The 20,605-nt window shown below is 30.8% G+C and overlaps 1 protein-coding gene across 6 annotated transcripts in view; it reads left to right on the forward strand.

Moving 5' to 3' along the window:
• The first annotated feature begins 9,166 nt into the window (after positions 1–9,166).
• Positions 9,167–20,605, forward strand: part of Bche (butyrylcholinesterase) — a 65,856-nt gene continuing 54,417 nt past the window's right edge. For 5 of the 6 annotated variants that reach the window (XM_046441720.2, XM_058578479.1, XM_058578480.1 and 2 more), the window contains exons 1-2: positions 9,167–9,319; positions 14,847–16,371. In XM_046441720.2, the coding sequence (XP_046297676.1) occupies positions 9,202–9,319; positions 14,847–16,371 (1,643 nt within the window). In that variant the 5' untranslated portion in view covers positions 9,167–9,201. Of the gene's footprint in view, positions 9,320–13,313; positions 13,480–14,846; positions 16,372–20,605 lie in introns of all 6 variants that reach the window. The other variant, XM_046441721.2, reaches the window with a different exon arrangement.

The following is a 20,605-nucleotide window of genomic DNA, read 5'->3' on the forward strand; positions in this document are numbered from 1 at the left end:
TGAACCAAATATTATAAATATAAATATTATTCTAGAGCATAGTGTTTAAAGTATCAGGACTCCACTGTAATGATCTCAAATTAACATTATTCAATCGTCCAATTCATATAAAGCATTGCAGGAAAAAACCTTAAGAAGCCCAGTGTATTAATGCATGAATACCAGGGTGGATATGCCTCAAAAGACTAGATTTTTAAGTCCTAATTTTACCATTCATATGCGAGTTATAACAGTTTCCTGACAATATAAGAGTATTTACAAGAAACAAAGCTAGTATATATATATGAATAGTGATACATATTTAACTGAGAAAATATGACAATATCATAATTGATAACAGCTTTTCCTTGCATTACTTCATATGACTTTTCCAAGTATGAAATAAAATTGGCAAGACAGAAATTCATATTATCTCTTTGGGTTTTGTATTAGGGTTCTCCAGAGAAACAGAGTAGAGTATATATAGATATGTAAGAATAAATTAATTATGGAAATAGGCTCATATGGGTATGAAAGCAAAGAACTCCTGCTGTATGCCATCTGCAAGCTGAAGAGCAAGGAGAGATGGGGCTGTAATTCACACTGAGTCTGAATGCTCAGATCCAGGTGACCTGAACAATGGTGTAATTTCCAGTCCAAGGTCAAAGGCCTAAGAATCAGATGGAGGATGATATAAGTCTTAGGATCAAGAATCAGGAGCTTTTGTGCCCCAGGGCAGAGGATGATAAAGTCCTACCTCAAAAAGAAAGTGAATGTGTTCTTCCCCTGGCCTTTTTGTTCTATTTGAACATGTTTTCAAAGTATAGAAAACACTTGCCCACATTAGTATAACCAGATCTTCCTTAATCAACCTACTGCTTCATATCCTAATTTTTTTTCTGGAAACTTCCTCACAGACATAGCTAGAATAATATATTATCAGCATTTAGGGCATACTATAGCATAGTCAGGATGATTCAAAAAATTAACTGGTCATGTTTTTTTCTATGTCCACTAATGTAGATTTAAAAATGCTGATACAACCATAATTTTAACAACTTATACATGAAAATCAGTGTGTGTGTGTGTATCAGTGTGCATGTGTGTATATATACATTTCTCTACAAAAGTTACTATATAGATATATAGTAATTTGTAGAGAAATGTTATATATATATATATATATATATATATATATATATATAGTAATTTGTAGAGAAATGCTTTGTAAAGTCTACAAATAGGTTCACTCTTCAAGTTGTGTTTCTTGAGACTTGTAAATCTAATCTCTATTTTATGTCATGTTGATCATTTAAGCATCTCAAAAAATCAGACTTTAGAAGAATAACCATGCAGATTAAGTGCTGAAGTGCCATGTGATGTGTTTAAGGAAGAGATCAGAGTTAAAACCTTTATTATGAGGAAGCAAGATGTCATGTCATTTTCTCATGTTTGGGGAAATAAGCTTCTATGAATTTAGGAATATGCTCTAGTTAAATCTGCTTTGAATGATAAAATTGTCCTGTGAATCTAATTACACAATGTGAACAGACTGAAAAACAATGTTAAGTCACAGATTGTGCTAAGATAGAGCAAGATTAATTATTATTTGCCTGATTATATTTAGTAACTGAAGTAATACACTAGCAATCCAGAGCTCATCTAAATGTCAGACTACTTGGCATTAACTTAGTAATCCAGTTCCAAAACAGAGGTAGATCTCAGCAATTCACTTTTTTTTTCATTGTGACTTTTGACTCTTTTACTCCCTATTCCTACAGAAAATAAGATTTGAATTTTGGCATTTACAATGCCATTCTGAGGTGTTAAAATAAATTTTAGAGAAGCAAAAGAATGGCATAGATTGGGAAATATTGCAAGAGGATAAAAAAGAAATAAGATACAGAAGAGAGAAAGATTGTTAGAGGAAAAGAACAAATCCAAGAAGACAGGGTCACGTTACTGTGGTTTTGAAGGTTTAGATCCTGCTGTGGAAGGCAACATTGGTTGCCCTACTTAAAAACTTATCTCAAAAGTTACTGCAAATTTGCTCTTATGGTGATCAAGTGTACTTAGTGAGAAGCTGATGTTTGATTTGAGAATATTTTATGAAAATTGGGAATATTTTCAAATTAAAAGTGGAAAAATATCATAAAATATTTACAATTTCTCACCTCACAAATATAGCAGCATAACATTCCTTTTAATACTAAGCAAAATTCTGCCATCTCCCCTGTGTTAGGGTCAGTTCTTTGTAGTTTTCCAGCCAGTGTTTTTCCAGAATTTGGACACATAGACTCATAGATATAAACAGGCACTCACATGTGCACCCATGAGCATTTGTCATGACCTAATGAAAAGCAGTCTTAGTCCCTACTGACAAATTTGCATAATCTGAGGAGGAATTTACACCTCAACACAAATTCATTCTTAGAAATCTTTATTATGCATCTGTCTCCCTATCATATATTCTCTTTAGATCACTCCTTCCAAACCATCTTCTCTTCAACTTTCATCTGCCTCTCACTTTATTTATCTCTCATACCTTAAAAAAATTTTGCACCACTTTCTTCAACTGAAAATGTTTCTTTCTTTCTGTCTTTCTTTCTAAACTGTCCTTAACCTTAACGTGTTTTCCCATGGAGTTTATATCATTCCAATGACATGAATTGGGCAACTTTGCCTTCTCTCAAGTCTCTGAACTGTTAAAAGTTAATTTATTTTTCATAATTTTAGGTGAAAATCTTAAGCTGGATCATCTGAACATGAAGTTCAGGACAGGAATTTAACTCTTATTTTTTTTAAAATGTGATTTGCTATTTACACATATATTTATATAAACAATAGTTATATAAACACTTCATTCGAATTATAGACCATTGTTAAATAGAAACAAATACTTAGAAATGGTTGTTGTATATACTCACTATACAGCAATAACCACTATTGACATCTGAATGTATATATTTCCAAATATTTCTCTGAGCATATTTACACATATAAATACGGGGTCATATTTTTCATAATGTTCTGTAATATATATGTAGTAACCAAGAATTTTCAACTCAGTTATTCTTTTCAGAGCTAATATTCAGAAATTATTCAATTTTCCAAAATTGGCCCAAAATACTCTTTCTGATAACCAAATGCATTTTCTTTATGAGCCAATGTGCTACTTCTGACATTTTGTTCAACCTACACACGTTTCTTTTTTTTAAATTTCATTTCTCTGTATTTTTTTATCTTTCTACATTTTTATTCGTGCATTGCACTTGTACATAATGGTGAGATTTTTGTTAGATATTTGTACATGCACACAATATAACAATATAATTTTTCTTATATCACTCCCCAGCACTTTGTACACAAATTTGTCATTGTTTTGTTGACAAATTTCAGGAAGCCCCACGTCCAGAATTTCTCTATTTGCTTCATTGTGCTTTAGTTTGGTTCTTTCATTATTTTCTTTGTTTCATGTAAAATGCAAGTCATACCTTTAAAAAATAATAAAAATTCAAATAAAAACAATAAACTAGATGATGTATATGTTTAATATCCTATAGATTCTACCATTCATCATACTAAAATTGACCTTTACTTATGTTATGAAATTCCAAATGTAATCTGTGTGGTTTCATATGAATTTCACAAATCTTGTTCATCATCAGTCATACACATAGTGACTTTAACAACAATGGTTAGTTCTTCTCTGACATAATATTTTCATCAAGATTTGTGAAATCTTGTTCCTAACATATTGTCCCATCTACAAACATTAGTTTTTGTCTGTTTAACGTTAGAATTGTCTCTCGAAGAGAACTATTATTTTTATTTATTATTTATAAACAGATGGAATTCCATAGATCTTTTGGAGCATCTAGAGTTAAAGGAGCACAGTATTACAAATAACTGAAATATTTCAGAAAAAAATAATATGCACATGCATACAGACACACACACACTACACAGATATAGAGATAGATTCCATTTGCAGGTTCTTCATCTGCTGATTCAGCCAACAGCAGATAAAACACTCTTTTTAAAAAACTGCATTTTTCCTGAATATTTACAGTTTTTCATTGTTATGATCCCTTTAACAATAGTTTAACAATTATTTTCTATAACATACATAACTTAAGACTGATTAAAGTCTATAGGAGGTTATACCTAAGATATATGTAAATACTTTGCCATTTTACATATAAGACTAGAACATCTGCAGATTTTGGTGTCCTCAGGGAACCTACCTGGAACCAATCACCTGTTAATACTAAATGACAACAATGTGTGGGTATGTATACATAGATATATAATGTGTGTGTGTATATATATATATATATATATATACATATACATATATACATACATATATATATATACACATATATATGTGTGTGTGTGTGTATATTCTTTGTAGATGTATTCTTCACATATATGGTTGAAGAGAATAATATTGAAAATAGATCAAAATATTAATGGGTAGTAATATGGGTAAAAATTGTATGTGAGTTCTTTATACTGATCTGAAATTATATCTGAATAAAGCTTAAATTTCAGAAACCCCAAACACATGAAAATATATTTAACAATAAAATAATTCATCATAAATTGTCATATATTTACAAATTTAAATGTAAAAATAATGAAAAAAAATGTGTAATGCATTGTCTTTTGAGCAAAAGACATATTTTCCTAGACAGCTGATATGCATATAAGTTGCTAATATTTCATGGATGTAGTTGGTCACATAGGTCTTGTTTATAATAGTAAAAAAAAAACTTTTGAACATTCTGGTTTAAATGATTATTCCATGAAAAAGAAGAAGTGTTCAAAATATTTAATCATATTCATTTTCATATTATCTTTTCCAGGAAAATTCAATTTACCTTTCCAATGAAAATAGAATAGATAATTTGTTATGCTACATCCATTAAAGGTGTTAATATAGACAATAAAACAAAGTTTAAAAAAATTGATAGCATTATTTTGAAGTAACTGAAAATAGGTTATATGAATATAGCACAAAAAATATATGTGACATATCTCCAAATTATGGAAAATTGCTTAATTATGCATGAGCAAAATAAAGAAAAAAGATAAAGAATAAATTTTGTAGGACAATTTCCTCAAGATATAGGGTCAAGGATTTGCCTCTTTCTGGTATAGAACTTCTCCAAACAATTTCAATTAGGAGAAGAGTTTAAAAGATCCCTCTCCAGATACACTAAAGCCAAATTCCTGGAATGTGGCTTGAGAATCTAAATTTCTAAAAAGCGCTCTGATTTGCTGACTTGTTAATGTACACTTTTTTTCTGAGAGTAGAACTCCAAGACTAATCAAGTGTTTGGCCAAAGTATATTCAAGCCAAGTAAATAAATCATAAATAAATAAACTTGCTGTTTCTATCTCTCTCCACTTTTTTTTTCATGTGTGTTTAAAAAAAGTTTCTCTTTCTTTTCTCAAGCCCTGTGCTAATTTTCATTTTTCCTGCCTTTGTACTTCCATGAAAAACTTTTTGGTATCCTATTTCCTTAGAAGATGTGGGGTTTTCTTGATTTTTGATTATGCTTTTAGAGTTTAGTCCTCCAGATTCTCTCTAATTTTTTGTGACTCTAAACTTCTTTCAAAAACTTCCTGTAAATTACAAGCATCCTTGTATAAAAAGCATCATAACTTCCTGTTACTCACTCTCCCTTAATTCCAAAAGGACAACTTGCTTTACTGATGCCCTGCCCACAGGCATTTCCATATTAGTTGCTATCTTATTCTCAAAGTGTTTTATTATTTGCATAATTGGGTCCACTTTGTCTGCTGAGAAAGCCATCTTCAAACACCTGTCACATCTGGGAATGAATGTCTAATTCTTTGGCTCCAAAGACTTGTTGAGATTTATTCTGATTAAGAACATTTCCCTTGCCAAGACTGTTGGATACATTCCTATTAAATAGTCTGTGGAGAATCTCAGAAGATGAAAATCTACTTTGTTGTAGTGATAGTCATTTATTACATTTCTGGATAAATAAAGAAAATAGGAAAAAGATACTCAAATATCCATATATGAAATGCCTGTTATAGTCACTGATCTCATGAATATTAGAAAAAAAGTTCAATGCCTTCATGATATGAGGAATAATTAGTTAAAACCCTTTGTGGATGAATTTATTCAATCAAAAATAAGAATAAAAGACTACTTACTTTTAAGGTGATTATAATTTTTAAAATAATTAATATATTCAAACTGTATATAACAGTGTTTGTAAATAATATTTATTATTTAAGATTATTATCATAAGATTATTATTATCTAAGATTATTATCATAATATAACAAAAGGTAAAATAATTATACTTGTATGATAATATACCATCATACAATGATTTAATAGGTAATTAGTACCATGAAATAAAGGAAAAATTATATCAAATCATGCAACCAATGCTATATATAGCCACGTAACCATAACCACTACAAGATTTTTCAAAATTAAACAAAATACCCCAAAGTGATTTTCCTGCTTTGTGACATATAAAATGTAGAAATATATATATTTTTATAACTGTTAAATTATTTTTTGTAGTTGTAGATGTATAGCATGCCTTTATTTTATTTGTCTCATTTTTATGTGGTGCTAAGGATCGAACATAAGTTCTCACTCATGCCAGGCAAGCGCTTTGATACTGAACTACAGCCCCAGCCCAGAAATGTACTTTAATTTGCAAACCACACTTTTTTCAGAAAATGCATTTATCTTGTTAAAGAAAGTATTAATAAAGAAAATATTAGAACACTTTTATGGCATCATCAGACCTAAGAATAGGCACTTTTGCTGAGGCTGGCTTTGAACTCATGATTCTCCTGTCTCAGCCTCCCAAGCTACTGGGATCACAGGCGTGCACCACAGCACCCGGCCTCTCCTAGGAGTAATGTTAGACTCACAGTTTAAAATCTTTCTTGAATCAAGAAAACATCTAGCCCCTGATAACTGAGTCACAATTAAACCTTAAAAACTCAAGGCATCGCGGCTGGGTAACTGGAAGCCACTGTAAAGACAAGACCATAATGGTTGCCAAGACCAAGTTTTAGCTTATGTAGCTACAAAACCTGAGCCGTATTAATGCTATGTCAAGAGTCTGTGGCATTTCATCAGTGTCATTTTTCAGCATACTTAACATTTAATAGCAGGATCGCTAACCATCAAGGATGTGAATAACCCTTGCCTACTAACCCTGAAACACACTCACTGTGTGTGACCTACATCCTCCTGCTAGTAGTGTCAGAAAAGAATGATGCCACCAAAGCAGATCAGCTGTTCTATGTTGAGCCACAGAGGAAACCACTCAAGTATGACAGGAAGAAGAGATGCTTTAAGGACGAAGTAAAGTAATGCATCTGACAGCAGGGCATAGCTTAGAAACCATGAGAGTGGTGAACTAAATGGGCAAGAGCTAAAGATGATTCACTTGAGTAAAAACAGTAAGCAGGAAAAAAAATGTCAGGTTTTGTAATCAGTTTAAACATCTGCTTGTAACTGATTTTGTTTTTAGCATCTTTTTTTTCATAACAAAAATTAAATTATGTGTAAAAATGTGATAAGTTTTGTATAGCATTGAGTGGGTATTAGGAGCATGCAAAATACTCTGCTGAATTCACTAAAATTAAAAATCCTCAATAATTGCAGGGTTTGAAAATAAGATTAACTATATACTAGCTTAGAAAACAATGAAATGGAGTTGTGTGGGAAGAAGAATTTTGACATTTGAATAAGTAAATCATTACATTGAACTAATGGCCTCCTTGTAAGCCATCAGAATTAATGCATTTTAAAGCAAAATGCCATTACTTTGAAACCCATAGCAAAACTGTCAGCATACTTCCTCTTAAAAAGACTTTTTCTACATTTAGATGCACCATGTATTCTGTAACTTTTCTTAAACTAGGTTAGTAGAAAAACTATATTCTAAATACATTATAAATCATTATTGTGAAGTTTATTAGCTAGTCCATACTGCCTAAGTAGTAATTTTCATACAAAAAAAGACAAGCTGAAAACAAAATGACTACCACCTGGGAATCAGTTGACTTGAAATGATATCAGACAAATCCATGTTAAAATTCTGATTCCCACAGCTACTTATGGTAGGACATATAGCAAATTTCTGATTTTTTCCAAGCCTTAGCTTCATCATCTGAAAGCTTATTTAAGAATGTTAACTAAATTTTTAAAAATAGATTTTATGTAAATTGTTAGTTTTAATGCTTGGTACACGATAGAATAACAACAGAAATTGCCAGGTTTTATATTTGCTTTTTAATATTTAAAATATTGAATACCAAAAATCAGCCTTTCTACAAATACATGCCTTCTGATTAGTCCTCAGTGAGACCAAAGATAAGATATTTAAAAGTGAAAGAACTCATTTACAAAAGATGAAAAATGAAACAGCACTGAGAATTCAGGTATTAAAGAGTTCATTAGAAGTATTTCTTTTAAAATTTTTACCTAATATGTCTTTCAGGGAAGATGAGCATGAAAGATAAAAATACATCCTCCCCTGCATATGCACTGCCAGCTACCAGCTACAAAAAGCCTTTTTTACAGAGTTTGTTGAAAATCTTTCATGGTATTTCCTTGACTTGGCCAGAAAATTGCAGCTTTTCATTGCATACACCTGCATGCAGGGCTCCCTGAAAAGTAAATTACTATGAACAGTGAAATTTGTATGACTTAAATAAGTGTTGAGACGTGGGGAATGAAAAGGGACACATATCAGAGATGTTCATTTAGTTAATAAAACTAGGCATTTGATTTGAATAGCTTTATATCTACAGAGTGATTGTCTCTCACTTTCTTTTTTATGATACTTTAAAACTACATAATTTTAGCAGATTGAATAGCAAATTTCAATAACATCATTTATTTACAACAAAGTGTGCATCTTTAAATCTTAAGCATAGGAAAAAGCTATAAAAGAAAAAAAGTTCTGATAGTGTTAAGAAATCGTGCATTTTGTGTTTTAAAAAGCTTCCATATCTTTTTTTTTTTCAGTCTTAGAAGACTGCCTGTGATTATAAAGCATGATCCAGTAATACTTTTGTAAATGAATCACTACTGCATTCATACCATTAGTCTCTGAACAGATGTCAGAAAGTAAAGATTGGCTGCCTCTAGATCAAGTTGCTGCTGCCAATTCTCGCGAGCTTTGTCAGTAACAGTTGATTGTAATGTCAGTGCAGTCCAATTTACAGGCTGGAGCAGCAGCTGCATCCTGCATTTCCCTGAAGAATTGCATGATTTCTACTCCTTGCAAACTTTATCATCTTTATTTTTGCAGAAAGTCGGGTAAGTTAATCTGAATTTACACTTTTTTTTTTCAGAGATGTAAGTTACTGTGAGGCTCATTCTGTGGGAGGAGTGTGGTTTCTTCACATGTTTGTTTGCCCTTTGGTGCTCTGTGGGGAATAGTCACTGAAGCTTGCAAATAGGACAGATGAAGCAAGTGAGCCGGCACATGCATCAGATCTTTCTATTTTCCTGGGAATGCAGATCTAGTCCCCATAACTGTTGAGGGAATAGGAGTTTATTCTCCACATAAAGGGCCATATCACTTGTGGAATCAAATATCACTGTGATATTTGTTCTTTCTGAGCTCCTTAAGGAAATATATTTTACACTACTTTATTCTTAAATGCACTGATTAATGACTCTTGCCTTGAAAGAGTAATAAAAGTGATCTTTGGCCAGGTTTGATCTATTTTCTCCCCTTTTTGAAGTGGCATAACATTAATAGTTCTCTTACTGTTTACTTAGCAAAGTAATTTCTCAATCAATATCTTGTCGTCTGAAACTTTCACATTATCAACAGACAAAAGCTCAACTTTTCTTTTATGTAAAACAAAAATCTGTTTCCTAAGTTGATTTACAAATGTTTTCCCTTTGCCTGGTTAGACTTTTTTTTTTACAGGCATTTTTAAATAGTAGCAAAATATCTTATATTTACTGTTATTTTATTATTTAGAAATATTAAGCAAATATAGACTACCTGCTGATGTTTTAATCTTCTAAACTTAATGTTATTTTTTGACATCAGTAACCATCAATAATCACCAGGGCATTAAGCTTTAAAAGTATAAAATGTGTTAAATTGAAAAAAGACTGAAATGTGAACACAATTGTTTCATTTTTTAAATTTCTGTTTTTTATATACATTTTTATTTTTGGAGTAGGTCTTCTACTTTTTTATTAATATATGTCAGTTAAGAATGTTATGTGAAATGTATCCCTAATATAAACTATTACTAGTGATAAATGAAACTTTCTCATTTATAAATTCTTTATTTGAGGATAAGATTGAGCATTTGAAGTGTGGCATATTGCTTGGAAGGGTATTCCTTAGAGTTCTCTGTAGGTGTAAAATAACGTGGTCTTTGGATCCAAAAAATAATTTCTAACTGGATTTTCAAAGTTATACTTTATTTTCCTAGCTGTGTTATTTTTGTTTATTTGCAATGTCCCACTTTTTTAATTGTAAAAAGCATCCAAGACCTATTCCATATTATATTTTTATAAAGTATAAGCAAGTATTAGTTTAACAAGTCATATCTTCTGTAAAAATGTAGTACCTTCTTTGATTTATTTATAGACAATAATAATACATATTTAAATTATACAGCATGTTTGTTTTGATGCTTTTGTTAAAATTTGCTCACTCTTACGAAAACTGGACTGCCAAAGAGAAATAGAATAGATGACAACCTCAGAGAAAATTCAACTTCTGGAGAAGACCTAGAGATCTAAATATAAAGGGTTCAAATTATTTCTACAGTGAAAGTGTGTGAGCACTTTTCTTGATTGAGGACAGACACAGATCTTGTGCTTCTCATACCTAAAATATTGTCTTCTATCTGTATACTGCCTCTCAGTGCCTACCGGATAACTGAAAGATCCCTGAGAGTGGCATAGTGCAAAATAGTCTTTCTCAATTTCCCACCTTTCTTAACATGATATGAAACAAGGTTTGGGGATTTGATATAAGAACTTATTTGTTTTAAAATGACCAAATCATTTTAGTGGTTAGTGTTCTAGATCATATCAATATTATCTAGATTGCTCTTTCTTCAACATTTTAATAGGATTTGTTTTCAAATAAAAAGATACATTTTATTGTGACTTTTTCAACATTGGAAAACTAATATGCAGAGAAGACTATTAGAAATATTTTTGACATTTCTTTATGTAGGCACTGGCTGGCCTATTATTTTAAATACTTAGTTGATATCCAATTATGACAAATAAGTGGTAAATATATAATTCTTTATTTAAGTCAGTTAATCACATCCAGTATACTATAACACAGCATATTTACTCTTATAACTGACTGGAGAATTTTGATAATTTTTAAAATAAAATGCAAAAAGAAGAAAGTTATTGAGTTTTATTTTTTAAATTATATTTTTGAAAGTTCAGAATTTCAAAAAAATCACCACTTTAATTTGTATGTCCTGGAGCATTTGATAAAATTGGAGTTTATTAATTTACTTTTGCCTCATCTTTCTTTCAAATATTATCTACTACTTCAATAGGTTAATTGATCTAAATTCCTTTTATTGTTGTACTTGTTGTGGAAATTTGCCCCATTTTTTATGATAAACTTGGTATGAATATGTGTATTCAGTGGCAGTTGCCACAGAATCTATGAAAAGAGAAACAATGAATTTTTCTTGAATATTTTAATCATTTTTAACAATTTAGACATGTAGACTGGTAACATTTTGTTAGTCTTCTTTTATTTATTTCTATTTTAAAAACAAATTGGAAGACTGTAAAACCAATGTGTTAAAATACAGAATATCAGATTATAACAACAAACTGATGTTTATTTAAACAAAACAATGAAGGTGAATATAAAAATCTCAAACTACACGAAGTATGTGAACATTTGCAAATTTTCTTATGAAGGTATAGGTTTACTTTTATGGTATATAACAATCTTCAACAAGTAGCATTTGTGTCAAAACTACATAGTTATCTTTGCAATAATTGTATGCTTAAAACACTTGTTTTTAATGATAAAATTACATTATTTATGAGGTAAAAACTCATAATTATTGAAAAAATTCTCTAATTTATATGAATAGTATTGCATAAAATTGAGATATACTTGAAATGTAAATAAAAATACTTATGTAAATTAATGTAAGTGACATGAAAATAATATTGCAACCTTTTAGATGAAATAACACCTATTGTAAATGTAATAAAGTTACCATATTTATTAATTATATATGAAATAATGCACTTGTTAGTAATTGTATCTGCATTGCAGTAAAATATTTGTAGAAAAAAGTTTTTAAACAATCAGAGGCCAAAAAAGAGTTAACATTTTGTTTGATTCTTAAAGATAAACCAATATTTAAGTAAGATCAAGGAAACAATAGAGAATCTTTTCATTGGTCAGGGGGACACTGACTGAGCAAGCTAAGAAGGACAAGTGATAATCAAGAACCTGTAATTAATTTGTTGAAAGGGTGTATAGACTAAACCTGCTTTGTATTTTATTTCTTTTGCCTTGACAATGAAGGTTTTTAAAGAGGGAACCATCCTGCACAGTACTTAATCTCATCCATTTATTTATGTAAAAGGACTTACTAATTATTAGGAAAAAAGAATAAAAAGGACTATAATAGCAGTGCCTCTAAAACTCCTGTTAAAAGTCTGTAACTCCCATAGTAAATGTTAGGCTACCAGAAACTGTACATTATTATTACATATTACTTGCCTATTGTTATTATAATGCACCAAGTTACATTTACTATAATAATAATAAGTTTTAAATATCATGAGCACAGAAAATGTTAAAATGTTTCTGCTTCATTAATATATTTTATTGATGTTAGTACACATTCAATAGTATTAAAGCAAAGGACATAAAAATAATCTGTGATGATTTAAAGACAGAACTTTTTATAACTTATTGTTTTTTCTTTTTTTTTAAATTTTTTATTGTTGGTTGTTCAAAACATTACATAGTTCTTGACATATCATATTTCACACTTTGATTCAAGTGGGTTATGAACTCCCATTTTTACCCCGTATACAGATTGCAGAATCATATCAGTTACACATCCATTGATTTGCATGTTGCCATACTAGTATAACTTATTTTATATAGAGATATTTTTGTACTTACATATGAATATTGATAGTATTATATTTTGATGTGGATAAGGTCATAACTAGTAAGCTCTAAACTAAGTGATATAAACCATGGTTTAATTTATTCAGATATATGTTTGAATCAAAAGTTGTTTTTTGTTTGTTTCTTTGTTTTTCTTAGCTATCCTATGAACAGTGGTGAAATAAGCTGATTTTAAACATGAGTACTCAACGTCTGGAAGAATTGAGAGTTATTCTACATACCAGGAGAGCTCCTTATTCTTTGCCTTCTGAAACAATCTAAATTAACAAAGTAAAAACTAATACAGATGTTCAAGTCTGACAGGGTTAGTTTCTTGGTCATGCAAGTTGGATTTATAATTACAGCATCAGAAAAAAAATAAAGATTTTATATATATTTTATATATTTTATATAATAATATAGATGAAAACCACTACTTATAAATGAATATTCTAATTGTATTTCTTGCAGTTATATAAAGATGTTAGTTCTTTTAAAAAATATTTGTGGTACGTTTTTCAATCCCTCTTTAGAACATAGTTTTTGATGTGTTTTTTAATATTTTTATGTAAAAGAAACTTAGATATCCATTAAAATTTTTTGATAAAACGTATATCTATCCAAATGACATCTTTATATCATCAAAAATAGAATTTAACAAAATGTTAAATATTTATTATTTTGTACTTCGCAAAAATCATTTTGCTTGTTTCAGTTATCCCCTTAACTTCTCAGCTATGGTCCTCTGATTTCAGTCATTTTGTCCACCATCAAAACAGAAATAACTCTGACTGTGCTAACACATTTAACCAGTTACATATTCTTCAAGAAATTAACAATTTAGCAGATGTGCATTGTGTACAATCACTTCTAAGCCAGTATCTTCTTCCATACAATTATAATATCAGTCATTGTTCTCACCACCAGAATTGTAATTCAGACAGAAGCTCCTCATCCTTATTAAATTTCAGAAAAATTTCCCTGGGATGCATCCCTGGCCCTCCTCATTTTTTTTTTTTTTGCTTTAATAATGGAGCAGATTTGTTATTTTTTATGATTTATAAAATAATCTTCAACTGTTTTATTTTTGTTACTTAACATTCTATGAATACGTTGTCTAAGTCATTTCTTGACAATAGACTAAGATTGTATAGAAAGAGAAATTAGTAAGTGAAAGGACCATAAAAGGGACCATGTTGCAAAAAAGGGCAATAGTAGAAGTCTATGGATCCTAAAAAGTTCTTTATGTACTTCACAGTTTTGTCATGAGCCAACAAGCCAATATTTCAAAAAATACATGAGCTTGTATTTTGTCCTCTAAGGCAGAAATTATACCTGACATACCCCTTAATGCCATATTTAATGTGGCTGTACATAGTGCAGAATTGATATTATATATGCTTGGGACAAACTTCCTCTTTAAAATATAAAATCTTTACAGATCATGAATATTTCAAAAACAAAGTTACTTCTACTTTCCATTCTACTTATTTTTCTTCTAAATTGAAAACTAAAATAGCCTAATTTTCTTGTTCCCGCCCCCCAAATTTATGCCTTTGTAGTGATAGCAGACTTTGTAGTGTTCATATTTTTTAGGATAAAAAGAAGCAATATGTTTTAGTAAATTATCATCAATAAAGTATAACACTTTATACATAGAGTGATCAAAATCTCTGCTTACCTCTCTTTCAGAAATCAACATGCAGAGCAAGCACTCATTTATAGGTGTTCAGTTTCTCTTGTGGTTTCTTCTGCTCTGCATGCTTATTAGGAAGTCACACACTGAAGAAGATATGATAATTACAACCAAGATCGGGAAAGTGAGAGGGATGAGCTTATCAGTACTTGGTGGCACTGTCACTGCCTTTCTTGGAATTCCTTATGCACAGCCACCCCTTGGTATGCTTCGATTCAAAAAGCCACAACCCCTGAATAAGTGGTCTGACATTTGGAATGCCACAAAATATGCAAATTCTTGCTATCAGAACATTGATGAAAGCTTCCCAGGCTTTCCAGGATCAAAGATGTGGAATCCAAACACCGACCTCAGTGAGGACTGCTTATATCTGAATGTGTGGGTTCCGGCACCTAAACCAAAGAATGCTACTGTAATGATATGGATCTATGGTGGTGGCTTTCAGACTGGGACATCCTCTTTACATGTCTATGATGGCAAGTTCCTGGCTCGGGTTGAAAGAGTTATTGTAGTTTCAATGAACTATAGGGTGGGTGCCCTGGGATTCTTAGCCTTACCAGGAAACCAAGAGGCTCCAGGGAACATGGGCTTATTTGATCAACAACTGGCTCTTCAGTGGGTCCATAAAAATATAGCAGCCTTTGGCGGAAATCCTAAAAGCGTTACTCTCTTTGGAGAAAGTGCAGGAGCAGCTTCAGTGAGCTTTCATTTGCTTTCTCCTAGAAGCCACCCTTTGTTCACCAGAGCCATTCTTCAAAGTGGATCCTCTAATGCCCCTTGGGCAGTAATTTCTCCTTATGAAGCCAGGAATAGAACCTTGACCTTAGCAAAATTTATTGGTTGCTCCAGTGAGAATGAGACAGAGATAATAAGATGCCTTCAAAATAAAGATCCCCAGGAAATTCTTCTGAATGAAGTGTTTGTTCTCCCTTATGACACTCTCTTGTCAGTAAAATTTGGTCCCACTGTGGATGGTGATTTCCTCGCTGACATGCCAGACACACTACTCCAACTTGGACAATTCAAAAAGACTCAGATATTGGTGGGTGTTAATAAAGATGAAGGGACAGCTTTTCTAGTATATGGTGTTCCTGGTTTCAGCAAAGATAACAATAGTATCATAACAAGGAGGGAGTTTCAAGAAGGTCTAAAAATGTTTTTCGAAGGAGTGAGTGAATTTGGGAAGGAATCAATTCTTTTCCATTATGCTGATTGGTTAGATGATCAGAGACCTGAAAACTACCGTGAGGCCTTGGATGATGTTGTTGGCGATTATAATATCATACGTCCTGCTTTGGAGTTTACCAAGAAGTTCTCAGATTTGGGAAACAATGCCTTTTTCTACTATTTTGAACACCGATCTTCCAAACTTCCTTGGCCAGAATGGATGGGAGTGATGCATGGCTATGAAATTGAATTTGTCTTTGGTTTACCTCTGGAAAGAAGAGTTAACTACACAAGAGCTGAGGAAATTTTGAGTAGATTCATAATGAAATGTTGGGCAAATTTTGCAAAGTATGGGTAAGTGATGATTTTTGTTGCTCTGTGCTTTAGTTGGTTTTGTTTTGCTTGATCTCTTGATCTTTTGTGTAGACTTTCTTAAAGGCATAGAAAAGTTTTGATGATTTATTCTCTTTGTATCAAAGATAATAAATTTTTTTATCATGTAGTAAATTGCAATTCTTTGTCTCAGAGTGCTTTGCAGAAATCATCATAGAATTTTCATGAAAGTATTTCTTGATTTCATTTCCAAACTATTGCAAAGTACTTTAACAATGCTAGTCAAAATTCGTGTGGAAATAGCTGCTTGCCTGAACAATTGAAATTTTTGTTACAGTGCTTTCTAAGCCTCAAGTTTATGATGTTCACAGATTTAGGCAAGAGTAGAAAAATATATCTTTTTTATGTTTCTAAGCCTTGTAGAGTGGTTTCTGCTACATGAAGTGATAATCTTTGCTCAGGAAAATGAAGGGACAAGGTGGTGATGGAATTTGCACTCAGATTATCTGAAATACACAGTATTGTTCATTCTATAAATTCATTTTCCCTAACAGATTTGTTAGAGCTCTCAGATAGTCTGTGTTTGACAGGACCTATGAGAATCTTCATGTTTAGCTAAGCTGTTCTCCAAAGAGGTCTTATGGTTGATGTTAGATAATCAGAGACTTTGCCCTAGAAGATATTTTTCTTATGTATTATAAATATTGCAATATTATGTCTTCAAGAGTCAGAAGAAAATACATGTACTTAGTGAATTATAGATGGTTCCAATTATGCTTTGTCTATTTTTTTAACGTTACAGTAATGCAAATGTGATACCATTCAATAGAAACGGTACTTTGAATTTTGAATTTTGATGTCTTCTTGGGCCAGCAGTATTAGGCAGGATACTCTTCAGGATGCTGGACAGCGGCAGCAAGTGTCAGCTCCCAGGCAGAAAAAAAAAAGAAAGCAAGAGTAAACAGGGGATAAACTGTAGGCTACTGTGTTGCTAACCCATAGCTTGCTCAGTAGCTTAGGTGTATTCAATGTGTTCTTTTATTTATGATATTTTCAATTTACAATGGCTTTATCAGGATATAACCCCATCATAAATCAAGGTGCTAAGAGGACATAACCCATTCATAAATCAAGGAGCAACTGTAATCGGTAGGAATATATTTTTGAATGGGGGTGCATTCATATAAAAATAGAATCTTTTCTTTTTCACTACATGTATATTCTCAAAAGAATTTTAGACATTAAAGTAGTTTATATCATTGTGAATAATAAAAAATAGAAATTTACAGAACCTGCTTTAAAGGGAGTGTATGTCCATGTATCAATCATAAGTTGATTGCTTCTTTAATTAATCTGTGACAGTTTCTTTAATAATTAAACATAATGTTGATAATTATATAATTGCTTTCTGGTGTTCTTAGTTTACCTTCCATTTGGAATTCTTCATTTCAATGTTACTATATGGATCATTCTGCACTATTAGTTACATCATATTATTCTCAAAACTTCATGTTATGTATTCACTGTGTGTAAAGTTATAAATTTTCCATGTAGTTTTTAAGGGCTTCTATAATCTCTCTGCAACACACATTATCTAACAACATCTGGATATGTGGTAGACCAGTTTTCTCAGGAATGCAGACTCCAAGCAGAACTGTACCCTGCAGCTGTGCTCTTGCTGTGTGTCTCCATTAAAACACCTACACTTTTCACTTTCAATGACTAAGTCCTCCTCTTTGTAAGATGCTGATCAACTACACATGTCATCCATTGTTTCTTTACTACCTAGAACAATTTCTTTTAAAATCTTTTTTTTTCATGGAGATTAATTATAAATTGTCTATATCCTTGCCTTCAATATAAGCCAATTCTTCTAAACTATATTAAATTACAACTTCTTGAAATAGAAAGTATGATTTTGATGAAGACTCATTAAAGAACTGAGATGGGTATATCATATTTAAAGATTTGGTTAATGATTGAATGATAGTGAAAACTAGTTTTAATTTTTTAAAAATTCTTTCAGGATATGTGGGTTATTATATTTTCTGTAACTGTGAAATATTTTATGTCTTCTCAACATTTGTCTGAATGCCTACTCAAGACAAGAAGCATCATATTATTTTTGAGCTACATTAGAATTACTTATGTCTCATTCTGTTCTCTGCCTAAAGCTTACATCCACATGGGATCATTTCAGTGTTTTGAATTTTTATTACAATACAATTTGCAAATTATTTAAATAAAAATATTTTTTGAACATGCATGTTCATAATTTGTAAAGGATTTAATATTTTACTTGTTGAAATTATGAAGGAATCTATCTTTTGTCATAGTGGAGAACAGTAAGAATGAGATATGTTAAACACATTTTTATATAAACATAACAGCAAATGAATAAGAGAATCTTTGGCATAATAGAAACAAAATTTAACCCTCCTGAAAGGCAGGTATGATTAATATTTTAATTGGAAATAAAAGGTTTACTTTTTAATTACAATGATAAATTCATAAAACAGGTATTATAAAATACTGAAGTTTAAAGTCAACATAGTATATTATTATAACCATAACAAGATGTTACTGTAGAAAAGGAAGTTCCTTTCTGGTTTATATTTGCATGATTGAACCGAGAAAATGATGATTTGTCATATATGTTGAGAGTTGACTTTATGGCAAGCAAAATGATAATAATAAATGGACTTCAATGGAAATAAAGTTTGAAAATCTGATCACAGTCATGATGTTCCAACTCTTTAGCTCTCAAGAGGGGAAATTATCACCCATCCATCCCATGTCTGGATCTCATTTTGAATATTTCACTTGGGGGTGAGGTAATACTAGCAAGGTGTAATCTTGTTCCTGACATCTTTTGTTAGCATGATATATTTGCAACTCATCTCTGTCTTATAAATCAGAAGTTTATTTCTTACTCTCATAGTGATTGCTATTCCCCATGGAAGATTTTGCCATAGTATGATCATTCATCTGCAATTTGTTTTCTGCTTGGGAATATTATGAATAAAGTATCCATAAATATTTTGCATAAGATGTTTGTAGATACATATTCTTTTCTCTTTTTGAGTGGTGAAGAACTAGGAAAGGTATTTCTGGGAAGTCAATAAGTACATACTTATCTATTCTAGAAATTGTCTTTATTTAGTTTTCTTTAGTTGAGAATATCATATTTCCAGAAAAAAATGTGCCAGAGCTCCAATAGGTTTACAACCTTAGCAACATTTGCAATTATCAGTCTTTCATGTTAGCTCTTCTGCTGGCTTTGTACTGTGATACCACAGTGGTTTTACTATTTACTGATAACTAATGAAATAGAACCCTTTTTCACATGTTTACTGGTCACTTGTATTTTATAAAAAATATAAATATTTTGAACTCAATGTATTTCCTATTTTTAATTAGGTTTTACTTATCAGTGAATTTTAAGGGTCTTATATATTTAGTATAAAAATTCTATTGATTTTGAACACTTTCTCCTAGTCAGCATCATGACTATGAATTTTTAAATGACTTTCTTAATAATATAAAGAGCAGAATTTTTAATTTAATTATTTTTCATAGAAATACTTACATATTTCATTATTATTTATTGGAAAAGATACTTCTTTAGCTATTTAATTATGTTGGAAATTTTTTTCAAAATCAGTTGACCATATGTGTGTGGATATAACTGAGGACAATTTGTTCTGTTCTAATAGATAACCAATATCTATTTTTATGCCAGTATGTCTTCAGTAATATGTCTATATAGTATGGTTTTAAATTGAATCATTTAAAAACATACAATTTAATTTAAAAATAAAATTTTAATTTGAAAAGCATGTCAGAACTAGGTTTGAATTTCTTAATTAGCTTCACATTCTTAATAAAAATTTAGATAGAATGTTAGTTATTGATGAAATTGAAGAGAATGGTGATCTTAACATTATGGCTTTCCAAATCCATGAACATGATGTTTGTAATGTTATTTTGTTCTTTAGCTTCAAAATAGAATTTAAAAGATTTCTGTATAAAAGTCTTGTATATGTTTCAATTTATCAACAAAGATTACACATATTTTTAAATTTTATTTTTCAATTTAGGTTTTGCTGATACCTTGAAATTATAATTAATTTTTATATTGACATTACAGAATGAACCTCACAATGCCAATTCTAATTTTAGTTGTTTTTGCTGCTGCTGCTGCTGTTGTGGTTATTATTGTTATTGTTTTGGAAATGGGATTGAACTGTGGATC

Source organism: Marmota monax, unplaced genomic scaffold (genome assembly GCF_021218885.2).
Source record: "Marmota monax isolate L192 unplaced genomic scaffold, Marmota_monax_Labrador192_F-V1.1 WCK01_AAM20220418_F8-fsc00407, whole genome shotgun sequence".
In the NCBI taxonomy this organism is placed as follows: Eukaryota; Metazoa; Chordata; class Mammalia; order Rodentia; family Sciuridae; genus Marmota; species Marmota monax.